The sequence below is a fragment of the Drosophila busckii genome, chromosome 2R (genome assembly GCF_011750605.1).
Source record: "Drosophila busckii strain San Diego stock center, stock number 13000-0081.31 chromosome 2R, ASM1175060v1, whole genome shotgun sequence".
Taxonomy (NCBI): Eukaryota; Metazoa; Arthropoda; class Insecta; order Diptera; family Drosophilidae; genus Drosophila; species Drosophila busckii.
In genome coordinates this window covers 7,048,680-7,065,332 of record NC_046605.1, presented here as the reverse complement: position 1 = coordinate 7,065,332, position 16,653 = coordinate 7,048,680, and the positions used below count along the sequence as shown (strand labels likewise).

The window sequence follows — 16,653 nt, the reverse complement described above, 5'->3', positions numbered from 1 at the left end:
TTATTTTAAACAATTGTGCACTAACAAACTGTAGACATTAATATTATATATTTAACGGTATAAGCAATTAGAAAATTGTATGCTAATGAAAACAATGCAAATGGCTGTTTGCAAAGTTTTCAAATTTATATGTCGTTTGTTTTGTTTTTAAACCAACCACTCACTGGCCAGTGGAAACTTGAGCGGCTTGCAGCTGCTGATCCTTAAAGCGCAGTTATTGTCCTCGGCAGCAGTTGTTGTTGTTGTTGTTGTTGTTGTTCCGGTACCAGTGTAGCATCTGTCGTTGTTTGAGACCGAGCCGAGACTTAAACTATGCTTATGCATTTGCCTAAGACTAGCATTAGCACTATATGTAATAATATCATTGCCATTCCGTAAATTTGGTAACTCCTCCTCCTCATCATTATCGTTATCATTATCCTGCTCCTCCGCATAGCTAAGATTATTTGTGTGATAAGCGTAGTAACTGTTGAAATCAAACAACTTTGTGTTGTTGTCTACTTCGGTTTTAGTTGTTGGTGATAAGCTTTTACAATTGAGATTATAAATTTGAATGCTGGTCTTGCTGGTGTGTATATTCATATGCATCACATTGTCATGTCACACCGTAGTGCCCTGCTGACCCGGCACCACCGAACCACAGCTCGCATCCGGCTTGAACGACTCCTGCAGTCGCTGCTTGCAATTGCCCTTCGAGGCGAAAAAGTATTTGTATACCATATACGCGGGTATACACATCACCGACGAGCAGGTGACCGCCCAGCCCACCTGTATGCTCCAAGGTGGATAGTAGAACTCCTCGCCCAGCATTTCCTTGTAGCCCAATATCGAAAATATAAATATGGTCTGCAAGCAAAAAACTCAATTAGCTATCAATTTGTAAGTCAAGCCAAGTGCAGCTCACCAATAAAAATACTGGACTTATGTACGTCCAGCAGATGCGCCAAAAGAGGCCAGGCTTCTGGCCCAGCATCTGCTCCACATCCGCGCTAAATCGATCAACGCCATAGAACCAAAACACGCCAGCTGCCTCCACAAATACAACAAAGAGTATGGCCAGGCCAGGTCCATAGACATTTAAAAAGTTTACCAAGACCACACCGCCCTGAAAATTAAAATAAAAGAGAAATTATTATGGGCTTGAAATCGGGTAAAATTGGATGCAGCAACCTTTATATACATTTTTCTTAAAGAACCAAAGATTTTTGTCGAGATTGTCTATGAACTTAATACTGTTAAATTTTATTTATAAATTGTCTAAAATTGTAGTATTCTTTTTAAGTCCTTAAGTTTCTTAAGTCTCTTAAGTTTTTGAAATAGCCTAATCGACTAATACTTTTTTTTCTTTACCAAGTCTATATCTTTATTGAATCGACGATGCGTTCTTCCTCATGTGTAACTTTCAAATACCCTCTACTTGTTTTTTAACAATTGCAAAGTGTATAAGTAAAATTTTTGCAGAAGTCAAGTGAAGTCAGAATGAGTGTTTGAAACAAATTAATAGTTTTGAAGTTTATTAAAAATCTGATTACAAAGTTCTAAGGATTAGCTACTATCTGTTTGTTTTTAGCAAGTTTTATTCTAAGAACGTAAAGTAAGTATGAATATATAATTATTGAAAGTCCTTACTCAATTTCAAACTTATTGTTGTAATTAATATTTCAGCACTGTAGTTTTCCATTTATATTTTTGCAACTATATTTTTTCCCAGATAGTTTGTGATTGATTAATGGCTGCAGTTTGTTCAGCTTCAGCTTCATCTTGGTCTTGGTCTTGGTCTTGGTCTTGGTCATCCGGTTAAGGCATGCATAGCAATTGAATAGCTTGATCCATTGACCGATACACAAGTCAAGTGGCCCATTGAGTGAAGCAGAAAGGAAAAACATTCACTATAGATGCTACTAAATTACAATTTCAAATGTAATCAGGCAAAGTGGCGCTAGGGGGAGGCGGGCGGCCGGCAAACAGTCGAGGCGTCAAGTCTGTTTGCACATCGCCAATTTGGTGGTGGCTACTCCCAAGCAAAGCAAACATACAACTCGACAGGTGATAAAAATGCACAACAACTTGCTTGGCAAGAGAGGAGAGTGGAGTGACTTGGCCACTTGCCTGAGTTTGAGTAACTAGGTGAGATTAACTAAAGGTACGATAAAAAGCACTTAACATGGCAATCCATCGTTTTCCTCGCTACCCCAAAAGCTAAACACGTAGCATATTTAAACAGTTTGTGTCTATCCAAAGACAAGACAATCGTTGAGCAAGGACTCGCTCGTTTAATGAGCCATATAACTGAACGACATGCATATGTATGCAGTAGCTGAGAAATCTACAGTTAGCAGCAACCACTTAACAGTTAATTAAACGAATCATGCCTACAGCTTCCAGCTCCAAGATAAGCGGGCAGTACAAAATAATCTAAGTATAAACCAAAGGCAAATAAGTCAGACCCATTAAATAGAAATAAATCAAACCCATTATTGTTATTTTGTTTACTAAACATTCCAGTCAAATAGCAAATATTAATAAAAAAAAAAAAAGTAATAATTAAGTTACTTCTACTAGTTATTGAATTATAGCTCAATATTTAAAAATAAAATTATACGAAAAAGGCAGCAAGTTTGGTTCAACCTACAGTATGAGTCTCTATACGCTTATTATAATTATTATTGCATATTATTACTAAGAAACATATGTCGACGTCGACCTGAGAGCTGATTAAATGATTAGAAGTTCGGGTACAAGCGACAGCGTAGGACTCTGTATAAAAACTAAGCAGCAAATATTTTTGAAACATAATACTTATAAACAAATACTATAAAGTTAACTCTGTTAATTTAGCAATTTTTTTCGCAAAGAGTTAAGTTATTATATATCGATAAAATTAGTCTGATCAATAAGGTTGAATATTGAGTTAATATTATTATGATGGAATTAAATTAAATTTCATGACAATACATTTTTATTTATGTAGCTGGCTAATTCCTAACAACAAGATCTAATATCTATAGAACGAATTCAGCAGCAAAAAATTGTTTATAAATTGGAAATAATTTTGCTTATCAATAATACATAATAATAAGACAATAATAACATATTAAGTAAGCAGCTATCACTCACTACGTTTAGTTATTGTATTATATTTTGTATAATAATTAAGCTTGTAAATAAAAAAATAATACATCAGATTTAAAAACAATTTTTCGCTTAAAATAATTCAAATAAATTGATTAAGACTTAAATTAAAATGTGTTTCCAACAAGTTGCCTCAAGTTCGATAGACATATGTTGTATATTTACAAGATTATGAACATAAATATAACTCTTATCATTTTTAATTTTTTACCTTAGCTATAGTGTAAAATATATGTACTTACATAGGTCATTGTAGGCAACGCGCATAGAAAGATAAACGCAAGCAGGAGCAGGACAAATAGCTCACGTCGTCGGCCAATAGCGCGAGGATATTCATCACACAGAGCTGTTATCATGGCCTCGAGGCCTCCAAAGGTGCTATCCAGACCCAAAGTGATGAGCATTAAAAAGAATATAATGCTCCAAAATACGGAGCCACTCATTGTGGCTATAGCCTCGGGATAAACAATAAACACCAAGCCAGGACCTTCGAGGCCGACTTTGTCAATTGAAGTTTTCTGCACAAAGGCCATGTAGCTAAAGAGAGGAGGAGATAGCAATTGATATGAAAGTTAAAAGGGCGTGTGGAGCTGAAGCTTACCCCAGCACACTGAAGATGACAAAGCCAGCCAGGAAGCTGGTCAAACAATTGATGCTGCTGGTGATGAGCGCATCGCGATAACAATTGTTATTAAATTTGTTATAACTGGAGAGCGCCAGCAGCGTGCCAAAGCCCGGACCCAGTGAGAAAAAGATCTGCGATGCGGCATCGATCCAAACCTTGGAGTTCTTCAGCTTATGCCACTCGGGTGTTAGATAATACTTGATGCCCTCATCAGCGCCTGGCAAGGAGACGCCACGCACCAGCAAAATAATGAGCACCACATACGGCGCCAGCGCAGTGACCCACACCACTTTGCCCGCACTCCTCACGCCCTTCCACAGCGAGAAGTAAACGAGCACGAAAACGCCAAAGACACAAAGCGCCAGCTCGGGCTTAACCGGGCCCATAAAGTCCAGCCCATCGCTCTTGTAGCTCTCCAACACTTTGCGTCTGTCACAAGCAAATTCATTGTGAATAAATTAACTATTTTATTTAACTGCTCCAAGCTTACTCAAAGAACTCTTTGGCCGGCGTTGTGGCCAACTGTGTAAAGTTCTCGCTGGTCACTGGCATGCAGTTTTGTGTGTTCCAAGGATTGTCGCAGGACGTCCAAGGCAGCTTTGAGGTAAACGAGGCGAACAGATAGTAGACAGCCCAGCCTATTATCGTATTATAGTACATGCCCATATAGATGTCGATCAGACAAATTGCATAGCCAACACCTGTGGAATAAACAGAAACAAAAATAAAATTTATAGTTTAAAATAAATTTTAATATTGAATTTAAATTAAAAATCATACATAATTAAAATCAATGTAAGAAATGATGTTTAAACTTAAGTATTATAGATTAAACTAAATGTTAATATTGAATTTTAATTGTTCAATTATTATGTTTATCAATTAAATTGTAGTGAATACAAATCTTTGATTAAAACCAAAATGAATGCAATAAATAATTTAAATATATTTAAATAAATTTCTAAATTTAACTAAAATGAAAAATTTTAACTTTATTTTATTACTTAGTTGGTTTTATAGAAAAGCCTCAAGCATTTGTTTTAGTTTTAGATTTTTATGCAGCAAAAATAAATCAATAAAATTTTGCATAACAAAGGAAATAAATATTGCAATTAGTATTGTAGCTCTTAAATATTAAATTTAAATGAAAGTGTGTCTAAAAATATAAATTAAAGAACTACACATTTGAATGAACATATTTTTGAAGTACTGAAAACTTAAGGTAACTCGTAAATATTATTTAAAATCAAATGCAAATGAATTTGAATTTTCTTAAACCATCAATTTAATTTCAAAGTGTCTATAAAAAAATAAATAAATTTTTTTGATACATAAAAAACTAGATTTTTGTAACTAATAAATAAAAAATATATATTTTTTATACATATATGTAAATTTTAAACATTAATAATGTAATAATATTTAAGTACTGTAATTTGATTAAAATGCTACACACAGAACAATTTAAAGCAATTAAAATCCAATATTATGAAGCTAGCTACAAGCTGGTAAAATTTTACGAGTTTTCATAACAAAATGTAATTAAGAATCTTCTCTTATTGTTATGAGACTATATAGCATTGTTGCTCAAATATCATTATTTTAGCATCAAAAATAGCATGCACTAACGCACCATTTAAATCAATCAAAACATTTAATTGTCATGAAATCTTAAATTTTAATTCCATCAAATAATATTTACTCATATATCAACCTTTTGATCAACACCAATTTGTAACGGTAGAATAAATATGCAGCTGCGTTAACTATATCTTCACTAGAGAGAATAAGCGTAAATGTTACTAAGATGCACTTTCGAGACTTAAGGTAATATTTGTATTATAACAGGAGTTACATGTTAATATAAATAAGATTATGCTGTGACTTGTAAGTTTTTAAATATATGCAGAGTAACAACATAATCGTCGACATCTGTACCCCGATCAACTTCTAATCATTTAACTTAGATCACTGCTAAGGAAGTCGACGATTATTCGACATCATCCGTTGCTTGACAGTGAGATAACTGACAATTTATTAATATAAACCTTATATTTATCGCACATAAAGTACAGTATACTGAGGGGTGCATAAATATGCCGCAGAGGTTTGGGACGCGCTGAGCATTAAGCGCTGTGCTGTAAGCTTTATTCGCATACATAAGATATATTAATAATGTAATCTAACACTATCGCTTATGGCTCATTAAAGTTCAAATATACTCTATGTTGACAGTATACTTGTCACGGTTTTGATGAGAGCCATAATAAGTAAACCACTTTTTTATTATTCATATGTGAAATTTATTAGTACTGTGATTCTTTATTCTTGACTTTGCGGACATGATCATATTAGTAAACAAAACACAGCAACACACACAAAACATAAACAAACCATGCGCAACAATAAGGGTGATGATTTTAGAGTACGCTTGATAATCTATTCTAGTTCTGAGGCAAAGCAGGCTTCGTTGACTATCAAATATATGCATTAACTTTTGCTTCTACATAATTATGTTTGCTGTCTAGCGCTTAAAAGTGAGAATTCATCATACTATAGTGATTACTTGCTAAGGCCTTTCTATAACTTAAGGAGAAGCCTGGTTATGCAAGCCGTTAAAAGAGGAACATCAGCAAAGTGTATCCTATTAATTACACACACTGTAAAGAGCGTAGGCGAAAATTTTTTGCATTATGGCTCACATCGCGTGTATATTTCTCAGCTACTGCCCACCATTTAACATTCGATACAATTTGTAGTCCTCAGTACTTATATTTGGCTTCTGATGGTAAAATATACGGACCCGAGTCCCTGACATCAGTCGTGTATGCAGAGTCTTGGGCTTCCTTATAGTTGAGAAATAGACAAGACATAAAATATCTGGTAAGCTTATGTAGCAAAATATAAAATGCTTTAAGAGTTTGGAAGCTCGTGCTGTCTTAGCGTATTTGGTGGTGTGGTCAGTCATTCAGATTGGATAATAGGCGCGTATGAATGCGGTCGATGAAATTGCGTTCCAAACAATGCATAAAACCAGCTAAGCTTTATGATTAATCCGTATCCTTTAGTGTGAGATCTCACACTAATGTTACCTGCACTACTAGTTTGAGCATTCGACGCTTCTCAAGCTGTCCGCATCACGCTCAACGAAACTATCCATCCCTTCGCATCATTGCCCAAGCAAGTTTTGTGCATCTATCTACATTCACCTGTCGATTGAGTACATGCTTATGCTCATCTATGATGTCTATGGTGAAAGCAAGAATTATCCACAGCACGCACAACCTCCTATATGATGGCCAGGTGCATGGGATCGCAAAAACAGAGAACTTATGCACTTAGCCTGCTCGTCACCTGTTCTTGCCGCATTTGCGGAGAGAGCGGACCGAAGAGCACTCTCTCACTCATGCACCCCTACCGCGGAGCACCCAACATTAGACAAAATGAGTCACTGACGTCTTTCTATCCTATTCTGAATTTTAGCGTAACCTTACATACGTACGCATACTATTACGTGAGATGTATTCTGGCGCGTCTTCATAGATCCAGTTGCGCTAAACATGCGTTCAATAAAATGTGGCGCGCAGCTTGGAGTAAGCTCTGTTTGATTTATCATTTAGATGAAAACATTTCGCTTCAACAGGCGTGGAATAAGCTATGTTCGAAAGCAATTGAGCATTATGAAACCTCTATTAGCTCTGTACAACACCGGAGAATACACAAATTTGAATCACTGATACGAATCCAGAACCACATTACCAATTGCATTTCTTTACAATAAAGATTGTATGTAGCTGTAACAAAAAAATTTTATGTTATCGTGTAAGCGAGAGAACAAAGCTAACCAAATCAAATCACAGCATACACACAAAAACTTGAGCTACTTTGAATTGAGGCAAAAAAGCTAACTAATATGATACTAATTGCATTCAGAGACAATTATACTAAAAAGTATTGGCGTATGAAAGGACGTATTTCCAAAGTGACTAAGAATATTTATATTTCTATATATTTACAACACAAATATTAATAAGGTACTTGAGTTAATAAGAAACAATTGAGGATGTAGGGACTCATTATAATCCTACAATCTCAAATATACTAAATAATCATTGTATACTTAAGCATTTCAGTCTTTATTAACTGCAATATTTGTTAATTTAGTCTTTTAATGATTTTTTGTCAATTTGAGTAAAAACTTTTATTATATATATATACGCACATTAAATCCACACATATAATAATTTTACTGTATTAATTGAACTTTATTATTACAATACTTTTAAATAGCTAAAACTTTCAATACCTAAATTAAGTTTCAATACAATTTACCATTGCATACTAACACTACAAATATTTTCATCTTTTAGACTTTATCTATTCACGAGCACTTTGCAAATTTATTTATAAATCAAAAAAAAAAATAATAGAAGGAGTATTTAAATGATTTCTACAAACAATTAGAATTAAAAAAAATTGGCATCAAACGAGGTACTTAATTAGAATAATACATTTACAAACAGTATATTAATTAAATGATAAATTAAAAATATATTATTGTATCATAAACAATATGTTTCCTTAAGAATTATTTTTATTTTAGTAACTTTACTCAAGGAATTTCTGTTGTAGACTCAGTAATTAATTAAATATTAAAAATTAAATTAAATAAAAAACAGATAATTTTTATAAAAAGTTATTATGCATTTTAATATTTCTGTTATTATTGATTTTCATTTCAAACTCACTTAAACTAAAATGTTAATTAGCTGTATTTTCTATTAATTATTAAAACAAACAAATTTTAAATACAATTAGTTATATTTTTATTGCTATTGCAACTTACCCTTGAGTGCAGGACAAATGCGCTTCCAAATACTAAGACAGCCGCAGCGATGAAACTGTCCTAAGGCCAGCTCCATGTAGAAGAGCGGCAGACCGCCAAAGATTAAAAATATGCAATATGGCACCAGAAAGGCGCCGCCGCCATTCTGATAGCATATATAGGGAAATCGCCAGACATTGCCCAGATCGACGGCAAAGCCAATGACGGCCAGCAAAAACTCGGCTTTCTGGCCCCAAGTTTCACGTGGGCGTTCGGTAACCGAAACAACCAGGACGCGCTGCAAAGAGCAAGTGAATATATTAACGGTATATTGTAGCACATTAATTGTGAACTTGCCTCATTGTTGGTTAAACGCGGCGCCAGCGGATCGGTGACTTTGGCGGGCGTGGCATTGTCGCCATCATCCTCATTGGAGTCATCCTCATTATTCGGCGACTCCTTGTTGTTGCCCCAGGGCGTGGCCGTGGTGCTGGCCGCACTTGTGGCAGCCACATTGTGAGCAAACTCGGCGCTATTATTCTTGCTGCGATCCATATTGCTGTCAAGCATTTGTAACTCGGGTTGTATGGGCGTGGGCGTGGCAAAATATGCCGATCGTGGCACTAGCGTAGCCAGACGCTTGCTGCCCACAGGCGCCACAAATTGCGTTGCCAGTGCCAAAGTCTAGACGCAAGCTCAACCTCGAAGCCTCACTCTGTCTCTCAATGCTGCTCCTCCTCCTGCTCGTCCTTCCTCTGATATCCTGTTTACCGTCGGCACTGCTGCGAAAATTTCATTTTCTTTTCACCTTTTACATGCTGCCGCCGTTTCGACCTTGAAATAAACAGTTATGCAAGTGCAAGTGCAACGCTCAACATTAATACAAAATACGCCCACGACTCCGCCCAAGCGCTGTTCACAAAACTAAAATATATTGCTTTATATATCTACTTAAAGCACCATATATATCAACTGAAATTTAAGGTGTGTCAATTGCGCAACAAGTTAACACTTTGCTATAAATTTATTATGCGCATAGAGTACTGAATATAATAATTTTAAATTTAATTTAAATATTTTTTGTAATCTTTTTCTTTTATCGTGGACTGTTTATAGTTGAAATTAAATAAATAAAATAAATAATTTCTAGATTGTTGCAAAAAGTTTGCAAAAGTCCAATAAACACATTTTTTTATTTCTGATTTTTACTACTAAGTTTAAATAGAAAAGTGCAGTAGCTATTTTTTATTTATTATCTTTCTGCTTCAATTTAGTTTCTTACATATAAACTTTTTATTAACTTGGCAAATTATAAAAAACAAAAATGCAAAAAATTTAATTTTATTTTTTTAGTTTTCTGTTATGAAATTAATTTTCTGTTATGAAATTAAAACAGGCAAAAATATATGAAGTATTATTTTTTGTATGAAAAGCATAAAATATATTATTTTAATTTTTTTTTTTATTTTGATTATAATAATTTTGTTATATTTCATTTTAATTGACTCGACAAATGTATATTGCATTTTTTACTAGTTTAATTTTTGCTGATTTCTGTTATAAAATAAATAAATGCACTGTTTTAACTGCTGTAATTTCTTTTTAAATTAAAGAATTTATTAGTTGCATGCAAATTTGTTAAAAAATCGCAACTTGAATATATGTTAATTAGCTTTATTGCTGCCATTAAGATTATAAACATTGTTTATATAAATTGCGGCATTGAGTGGCCACACCACGGACACAGCTGTGGACATGTGAGCGAGAACTGTACTTGGCAACTGATTCCCCAAAGTGTCCTTTGTGCGTTAATCTATGGGCTCAGCAACTAGGACGGCCGTGTGGCCAATGGGCAATGGGCAAGCAATTGGTGCGCATCGTTGCATTCGCTTTTAACCAAAAATTACGATGTTCAATGTCAATGCTATAAACACACACACACACATATATGACACACGCGTACACGCATATGTCTCTGTATGTGTGTGTGTAAGGATTTGTGGCAGTTATCAGTAACCGTTACCGTTGCCATAACGATGCTTATAAAGAGCCTGCAGCGATTTAAGCGATTTATATTATTTTATTTGTTGCTTTGTTTACACAACTTTTGCTTTTGATTTTTTTAACAACATATTAAAGCAAAATATTTACGCCTGCAGCGGCCAGCATGACGTATACGTAACCAATAAATATTTGTCAATTTTGGTTATTTTTGTGGCTCTGCTCTGTGGTTTGAGCACTTAAATTGCTTTTTGATTAGCATTTCTACAGCTGTTGCCAAAAAAGATTCAAATCGGCTGAAACGCACACATATGAGAGACATTGTGAATTGCTGATAAGACACACACAAGTGTTGTTTAATTAAAAATCACTTAAAGTCAAGGGGTGTTAAATTTTAAATTGCTAATGGAAGAATAAGTAGTGGGAAAATTTAAAGCAATCAAACTTGTGCGAATTTAATGCACTTTTAAATTAAATGTAATTAAAAATAATGCAAAATTTATTTGCGTATCCTCAAGCTAAAATATTTGCTAAATATATATTTCTAAATTTCTTTCTAAAATAATGTAATTGCTTTAATGAATAATTTATTTAATTTTTAACTTACTTTCTGCACACTTTGCGTTACACTTTTAAATAAATTTATTTAACTATTTATTTGTTCAACAATTTGCAACACTTTAAGCACATATTGAAAATAACTGTATTTTATTTCACAAATTTATATTTGGGGCAAGCTCAAACACTTTGAGCAACGCGCGTCTCTTCGCTGTAGCAACTGCTGCCAATGCGAATGCGGCGGCTCCTTTTATACGCGCCGCCCGTCAGGACATTTGTCCGAGCAACGAGTGGCGCTGCTGCTTCTTCTTCTTCTTATTCGTAGCTTGTCGTGTGTGCGGGTTAAAATATGCGGGCCTTGTGGTGCGTTTTGGGTGGTTTGTTGCCTGAGCCGGACAGGTGGCAACAGTAACTTAAATTGCAACAAACTGTTGCTTGCCAAAGTTGATTGAATGTGGGCCAAGCACAAAGGGGGTGGCGTTTTCAATTGTGTGCGAAGTTAAGGAAAATTAACAGATAGTCGATTGCTTTACTTTTCTTACATGCCACGCACTTAATGCACATTTAATTTGTTATTGTTACACTTAATACGAGTTCACAGCAGTTTGTTTTGGTTTATTGTCGTTTTTACTTTCAACTTTCTCCCAGCGCGCACTAAAGACAATTGAGCAAATGTTTAAACAAACAGCAAAAGTTCCGACTGAACGACAACTCATTGGACAATTGCTTAGCTCTTTAAATTGTATCAGTCAAGCTGACAAACAAATCAGTTTAATTACAATTGAGTTATTTGAGGTGGGCGCGCCTACAATATGCAGTAACTGTATGTGTGGGCGCACGCCGCGAGAGGCGCACGTTTTATGCGGTTGGGGTAGGTGGCTGAGCGAGCAAGATCCATCGCTTGCGCTCTCTCTCTCGCAAAACATAACTGCAAATTGTATTTGCTCTCAGAGCGCGCTTCTTTGTTTTAGCTCTGTGCTCAAAGCTATAGACAATGTGTCTTCACACACGATTTTTCGATTTATATAGCTGTACTTGTGACGCATCATCGTCTTTGGTTTGGCATTTGTGTGCCTACACGCCGAAAGTTATATAATTGCAATCTGATATCAAGTTTCCTGGCCACAAAGCTACTTGCATACGTCACGCGTCTGCTAAGCTGTTGTAATTAGATAAAACACCCACATTCCAAGTCATAGCTCTATAATTTATGCGCAGATGCACTTTTTAGTTTGATCTACGTTTTGAATTTAACTGACAGTGTCGCTTCACTAACAGCAATGACACTAAAACTGTATGCGCTCGCTCGCTGTTACTGTTAAGCGCATGTTATGTGCTTTAGTATTTTTCTGGTATTTCTTGCACACTATGCATATACAGAAAACGTTTTTTTTGTGTCATTCGGTCACACTGCTAAATTGTTATATTTTTGTAAACAAAAGTCAGAACTTGTGTTAAACTTAAGTTAATTTAGTATTTAAATGCGCATAACAAAACACTTTACACAGCTGTGGCAGCAACGCAGCAGCGCTGCCAATCATTTAAGCACCTATTTTTGCTTTGCGGCGCTGCGTCTTGTGTTGGTTTTTGTGCCGCAAACAGGATATGTGCATCCTGATGAGTTTTTTCAAAGCGTTGAAGTCATGACAGGTATGTGACCCAATTGCATGCAGTGCAGCGTAATTGTCAATTTGCTTTGCAGGCGATCACTTTCGCTTGGAGCACACACGTACCTGGGAGTTTAATAATACAATGCCGCTGCGCAGCATAACGCTGCCATTTGCGCTGCTGCGAATACCCTGGAGTTTCTATGAGTTTATAGCGCTGTATGCGCGCAGCTATTGGCAGCTGGAGCTGATCAATAGCTATGCCTATCTAGTGTTTCCTAGACTTATTTATACGCTTATATCATACAGCAACGATTGGTGCATTTATCGCATTTGTACGCTCTATGGACTGCGGCATGAAATCAGACTGCTGGCTTTATCCAGCAGCTGGGTGCTGTTGGTCTTTGGTACACGCACGTTTTCCAATACGCTGGAGCTGGCCATGTGCGCCTGGCTGTTGTGGCTGGTGTGCGAGAGCATGCTGAAAACCAACACGGTGGTGTACAAAAAGGAATATCTGGAGGAAAAGTACGACAAGGCGGCGTCCATAAGCGAGCGTGTTAAAATATGGAAGCTAAAGAATGCGCTGCCGGCTTACAATCTGCAGCATTTGTTTGCCATGTCGAGCATTTGCGTTGCAGGCGTCTTCAATCGTCCAACCTTTCTGCTATTTGGCGCACCCATGGTGTTCTTTTGGCTGCTGCGCGGCTTGGGCACACGCAGCGTTAGCTTCAGGGACTTTAATTTGCGCATCGGACTGTTTTGCCTTTGCGCATTGCCGGCGCTGCTGCTGTTCATCTTCTGCGACTCGCTGTACTATCAACACTTGACTGTGGGCGAACTGCATATGCTGCAGCTGGGCATAGACAACTTTGTGTTTACGCCTTGGAACTTTCTTAAATACAATCTGGATTCGGCACAGACGGCTACACACGGCGTACATCCTTGCTATGTGCATCTGCTGCTGAACATACCGCTGCTCTTCAATGTTCTTGGACTGGCAGCCATGTTGTCCTTCACCCAGCTGCTGCTGCGCTTCTTCTGCGCCGAGTATCAGCTGCTGCCGCGTTTTCAAAGCATTGTATCGCTGATGTCGGGTGCAATATTCGTGCCGCTTTTCTTTCTTTCGCTTATCAATCATCAGGAGCCGCGTTTTCTACTGCCGCTAACCTTTCCCTTGCTGCTGCTGCATGCGCCCAAGCTCATCACAGGCTTCAGCGCCTCATATCCTTTTCAAACTCAGCATCCACTGCTGCGCTGGCTCTACAAACGTTTGCTCTGCAGCAAAGCTTCGGCGCCTCATTTACTACGCATCTGGTATGTCTGTAATGTGCTGCTGACGCTCTTCTTCGGCTTTATACATCAGGCGGGCGTGTTTCCACTGGCTCAGCGCATGGAGCATATGGTAGCCACCAAGCCTGCTGCTACGAATGTGCATCTGCTCACCTCACACATCTACAGTCTGCCGCTGCATTTGGTTAATGTGCCCAGCTCCAGAGTGCAGCATTTTAATCCGCATACGCTTCAACGCTATCGACGCCAGCGTGACTTCTTTGTATATGAATACGGTGGACTGGCGCTGGATACGCTTATGCATAAAGTCAAGCTAATCTCCGCCAGCTGCGAGCTGAAGCGCAATGCAGCGCAGCATCTACGCTATAAACTTTATCTGGCCATACCCGCCACACTCAGCAGCGAGCTGTATGAGGCGCTGGATCGTTCCAATGCCAGCAGCTACTTGCACTTTGAGCTGCTCTCTGTGTTTTATCCGCATCTGTCTACGGAGGCTTTTCCACGCCTGCAGGGCCGCCATCCCTGCGATGTGGACGCGCCCCACTGGACACACGACGATCTGCGCGGCACTTGCGCTGTGGAGCAAGCGCCCACGCTTAGCTTCTCCTATGTCAGTCGCCAGTTTAGCTCGTTTATGCATCAGTTTGGCTTGGCGCTCTACGAGATCGATGTGCATCGCAAGCGTCCGGCTATCTAATAACTGGCAGCTATTTCCAGGCCGTTATGTGTCTTATACCAAAGTTAAAACTAAGCAATTCTAGTCGCGCATATAATAAAATCCACTATGTAACTTTTATTTTATACTCTGCACATTTCAAAATTGTAGCTTGCTGCTAAATTTTATACATTCCGCTACTATTTGTATTAGTAATACTACAGATATGTCTGTATTTAATCTTAATTGTTTTTCTAAAAATCCATTAGTTATAAGTCTGGATTTTCTATTGTATGTTTAAGTAGCTAATAATATTTCAGTTAAATAGATTTTTTTCGAACGACTTTGACTTTCTGTTAATCTTCATCTTACACTATACGACAAATTGTGCAAGCATAAAATATCATGTTTTATATTTATTGTTTAAGTATTTAATAAAGTTGCAACGTTTGTTATCAAGAAAATAAGCAATAAATAGTTGTTTAAATATTTAGTTAGTTAAATATGATTAAACAATTAGCAATAATTTGTAAGCTAAGTTTAAATATGAAAGTTGTATAGACGCTCGTAAAATTCTCTTAACATCAAGTAGTCACTTTTTATTAATATAAAAATATTTTATGATAATTGGAAATGTTATTTAAAAAATTAAAATGTAATTAAAACATCAAACAGTCACTTTTAATTAATTAAAATATATTTTATGTTAATTAGAAATTAACAACATTAGAAATGTTGTTTAAAAAATGAAATCAGATTTTTAAATTTTTTTATGTTTTGACATCAATAGAAATCTTATTCACAATTTTTTTTAAAGTTGTAGGCATTAAATCAGTGAAAAATAAAATAAAGAAAGCATTTGATTTGCAGTTAAAATTGCTAATAAATAAAAGTTAAGTGTGTAAATTCTATCAAACCCGTAACTTTGCAGCGCAGTGTAAGCTGTTGAACAAGTTTTATTTTTTCGACTTGTCGAGTGTCAAACAATTGCACAGATAATTGTCACCAGAAGTGGCCAAAGCCTAATCCATTTGACACGCCGTCAATGGAGCGCTTAAGTCAAACGTTTGCAAACATTTGCAGCTCCAAACTGGAGGTTCTATCAAAGGTGCGGCGTGTCGGCATCCGCGTTCAATGAACGTTAAAAAAAAATTAAAAATTATGAAAGAAATTATCAAAAAAGTTGAACTCATTGCGCTGACAATTTGTTCTAATTCCGTAAACTTGTTTGAGGGCTCAGCCTACGCAAACACTTGAGCCCGGACTATAAAACCCGCCGCGTAATTGGCCAACAGCATCAGTAACTGACAACAAATCCAATCAACAACATGAAAGTAAGAGCAGCAAACAAATTTAATAATTAAATAAATAATTTTGCATTATTTTTTTGTAGTTCATCATCTGCTTCGCTCTCTGCATTGCCGCCGCCCAGGCTGGCTATCTGGCTGCTGCTCCAGTGACCACCTATGCTGCTGCTCCTGCTTATACCACCTATGCTGCAGCTGCTCCAGTGACCACTTATTCTGCTGCTGCCCCCGCTTATACCACCTATGCCGCTGCTGCTCCCGCCTACACTTCCGGCTACACGGCTTCCGTCTATGGCGCTCCTGCCTACACTGCCCAATACACCGCTCCCGTGGCCACCTATGCCGCACCTGCTTACACTGCTCCAGTTACCACTTACGCTGCTGCACCAGCTGTGGTCAACCCCTATGCCGCTCCAGCTTTCGTCAGCTCCTTCCTGAAGAAGAAGTAAACAAAGCAACCAACACTCAAATCTTTCTGCACATTTTTCCAACACTTGATGATCACACAATAAAATCTCAATAGACACGCAATCAAAGTTTGTTTTATTATTAAACTTAGCCATCAAATTTAAATGGGTAAGGGAAATTTTAGAATTATTCTAAGCTCATTCAAAAAATATATAAACAAAAATGAAGAACCGAATACAATA

At 36.9% G+C, this 16,653-nt stretch overlaps 3 protein-coding genes across 3 annotated transcripts; 2 read left to right on the top strand and 1 right to left on the bottom strand.

The window, feature by feature from the left end:
* Positions 1-59: 59 nt before the first annotated feature.
* Positions 60-11,276, bottom strand: LOC108594987 (sodium-dependent serotonin transporter). Its single transcript, XM_017980119.2, has 8 exons — positions 11,191-11,276; positions 8,940-9,416; positions 8,604-8,880; positions 4,248-4,458; positions 3,734-4,186; positions 3,375-3,669; positions 905-1,105; positions 60-846 (listed from the first exon to the last, which is right to left on the bottom strand). The coding sequence occupies exons 2-8, from the start codon at positions 9,150-9,152 to the stop codon at positions 601-603; spliced, it is 1,896 nt and encodes a 631-aa protein (XP_017835608.1). The 5' UTR covers positions 9,153-9,416; positions 11,191-11,276; the 3' UTR covers positions 60-600.
* A 1,279-nt stretch (positions 11,277-12,555) lies between these two features.
* LOC108597769 (GPI mannosyltransferase 4) lies at positions 12,556-14,906 on the top strand. Its single transcript, XM_017984482.2, has 2 exons — positions 12,556-12,791; positions 12,844-14,906. The coding sequence occupies exons 1-2, from the start codon at positions 12,623-12,625 to the stop codon at positions 14,736-14,738; spliced, it is 2,064 nt and encodes a 687-aa protein (XP_017839971.1). The 5' UTR covers positions 12,556-12,622; the 3' UTR covers positions 14,739-14,906.
* Positions 14,907-15,944: 1,038 nt separating this feature from the next.
* Positions 15,945-16,534, top strand: LOC108597770 (cuticle protein 16.5). The gene is made up of 2 exons (XM_017984483.1): positions 15,945-16,030; positions 16,090-16,534. Exons 1-2 carry the CDS (start codon positions 16,025-16,027, stop codon positions 16,450-16,452), a joined length of 369 nt encoding a protein of 122 aa, XP_017839972.1. The 5' UTR covers positions 15,945-16,024; the 3' UTR covers positions 16,453-16,534.
* Positions 16,535-16,653: the final 119 nt, after the last annotated feature.

Bases quoted from the DNA above. Each gene is read 5' to 3' on its own strand.
- LOC108594987 (XM_017980119.2), bottom strand. From the start codon at position 9,152: ATGCTTGACAGCAATATGGATCGCAGCAAGAATAATAGCGCCGAGTTT. The intron at 1,106-3,374 runs GTAAGTACATAT...TTTAATTTTCAG, and splicing joins CGTTGCCTACAATGACCTAT to GGCGGTGTGGTCTTGGTAAA. The intron at 847-904 runs GTGAGCTGCACT...TTTTGCTTGCAG, and splicing joins TAAGTCCAGTATTTTTATTG to ACCATATTTATATTTTCGAT.
- LOC108597769 (XM_017984482.2), top strand. From the start codon at position 12,623: ATGCGCATAACAAAACACTTTACACAGCTGTGGCAGCAACGCAGCAGC. The intron at 12,792-12,843 runs GTATGTGACCCA...TTTGCTTTGCAG, and splicing joins AAGCGTTGAAGTCATGACAG to GCGATCACTTTCGCTTGGAG.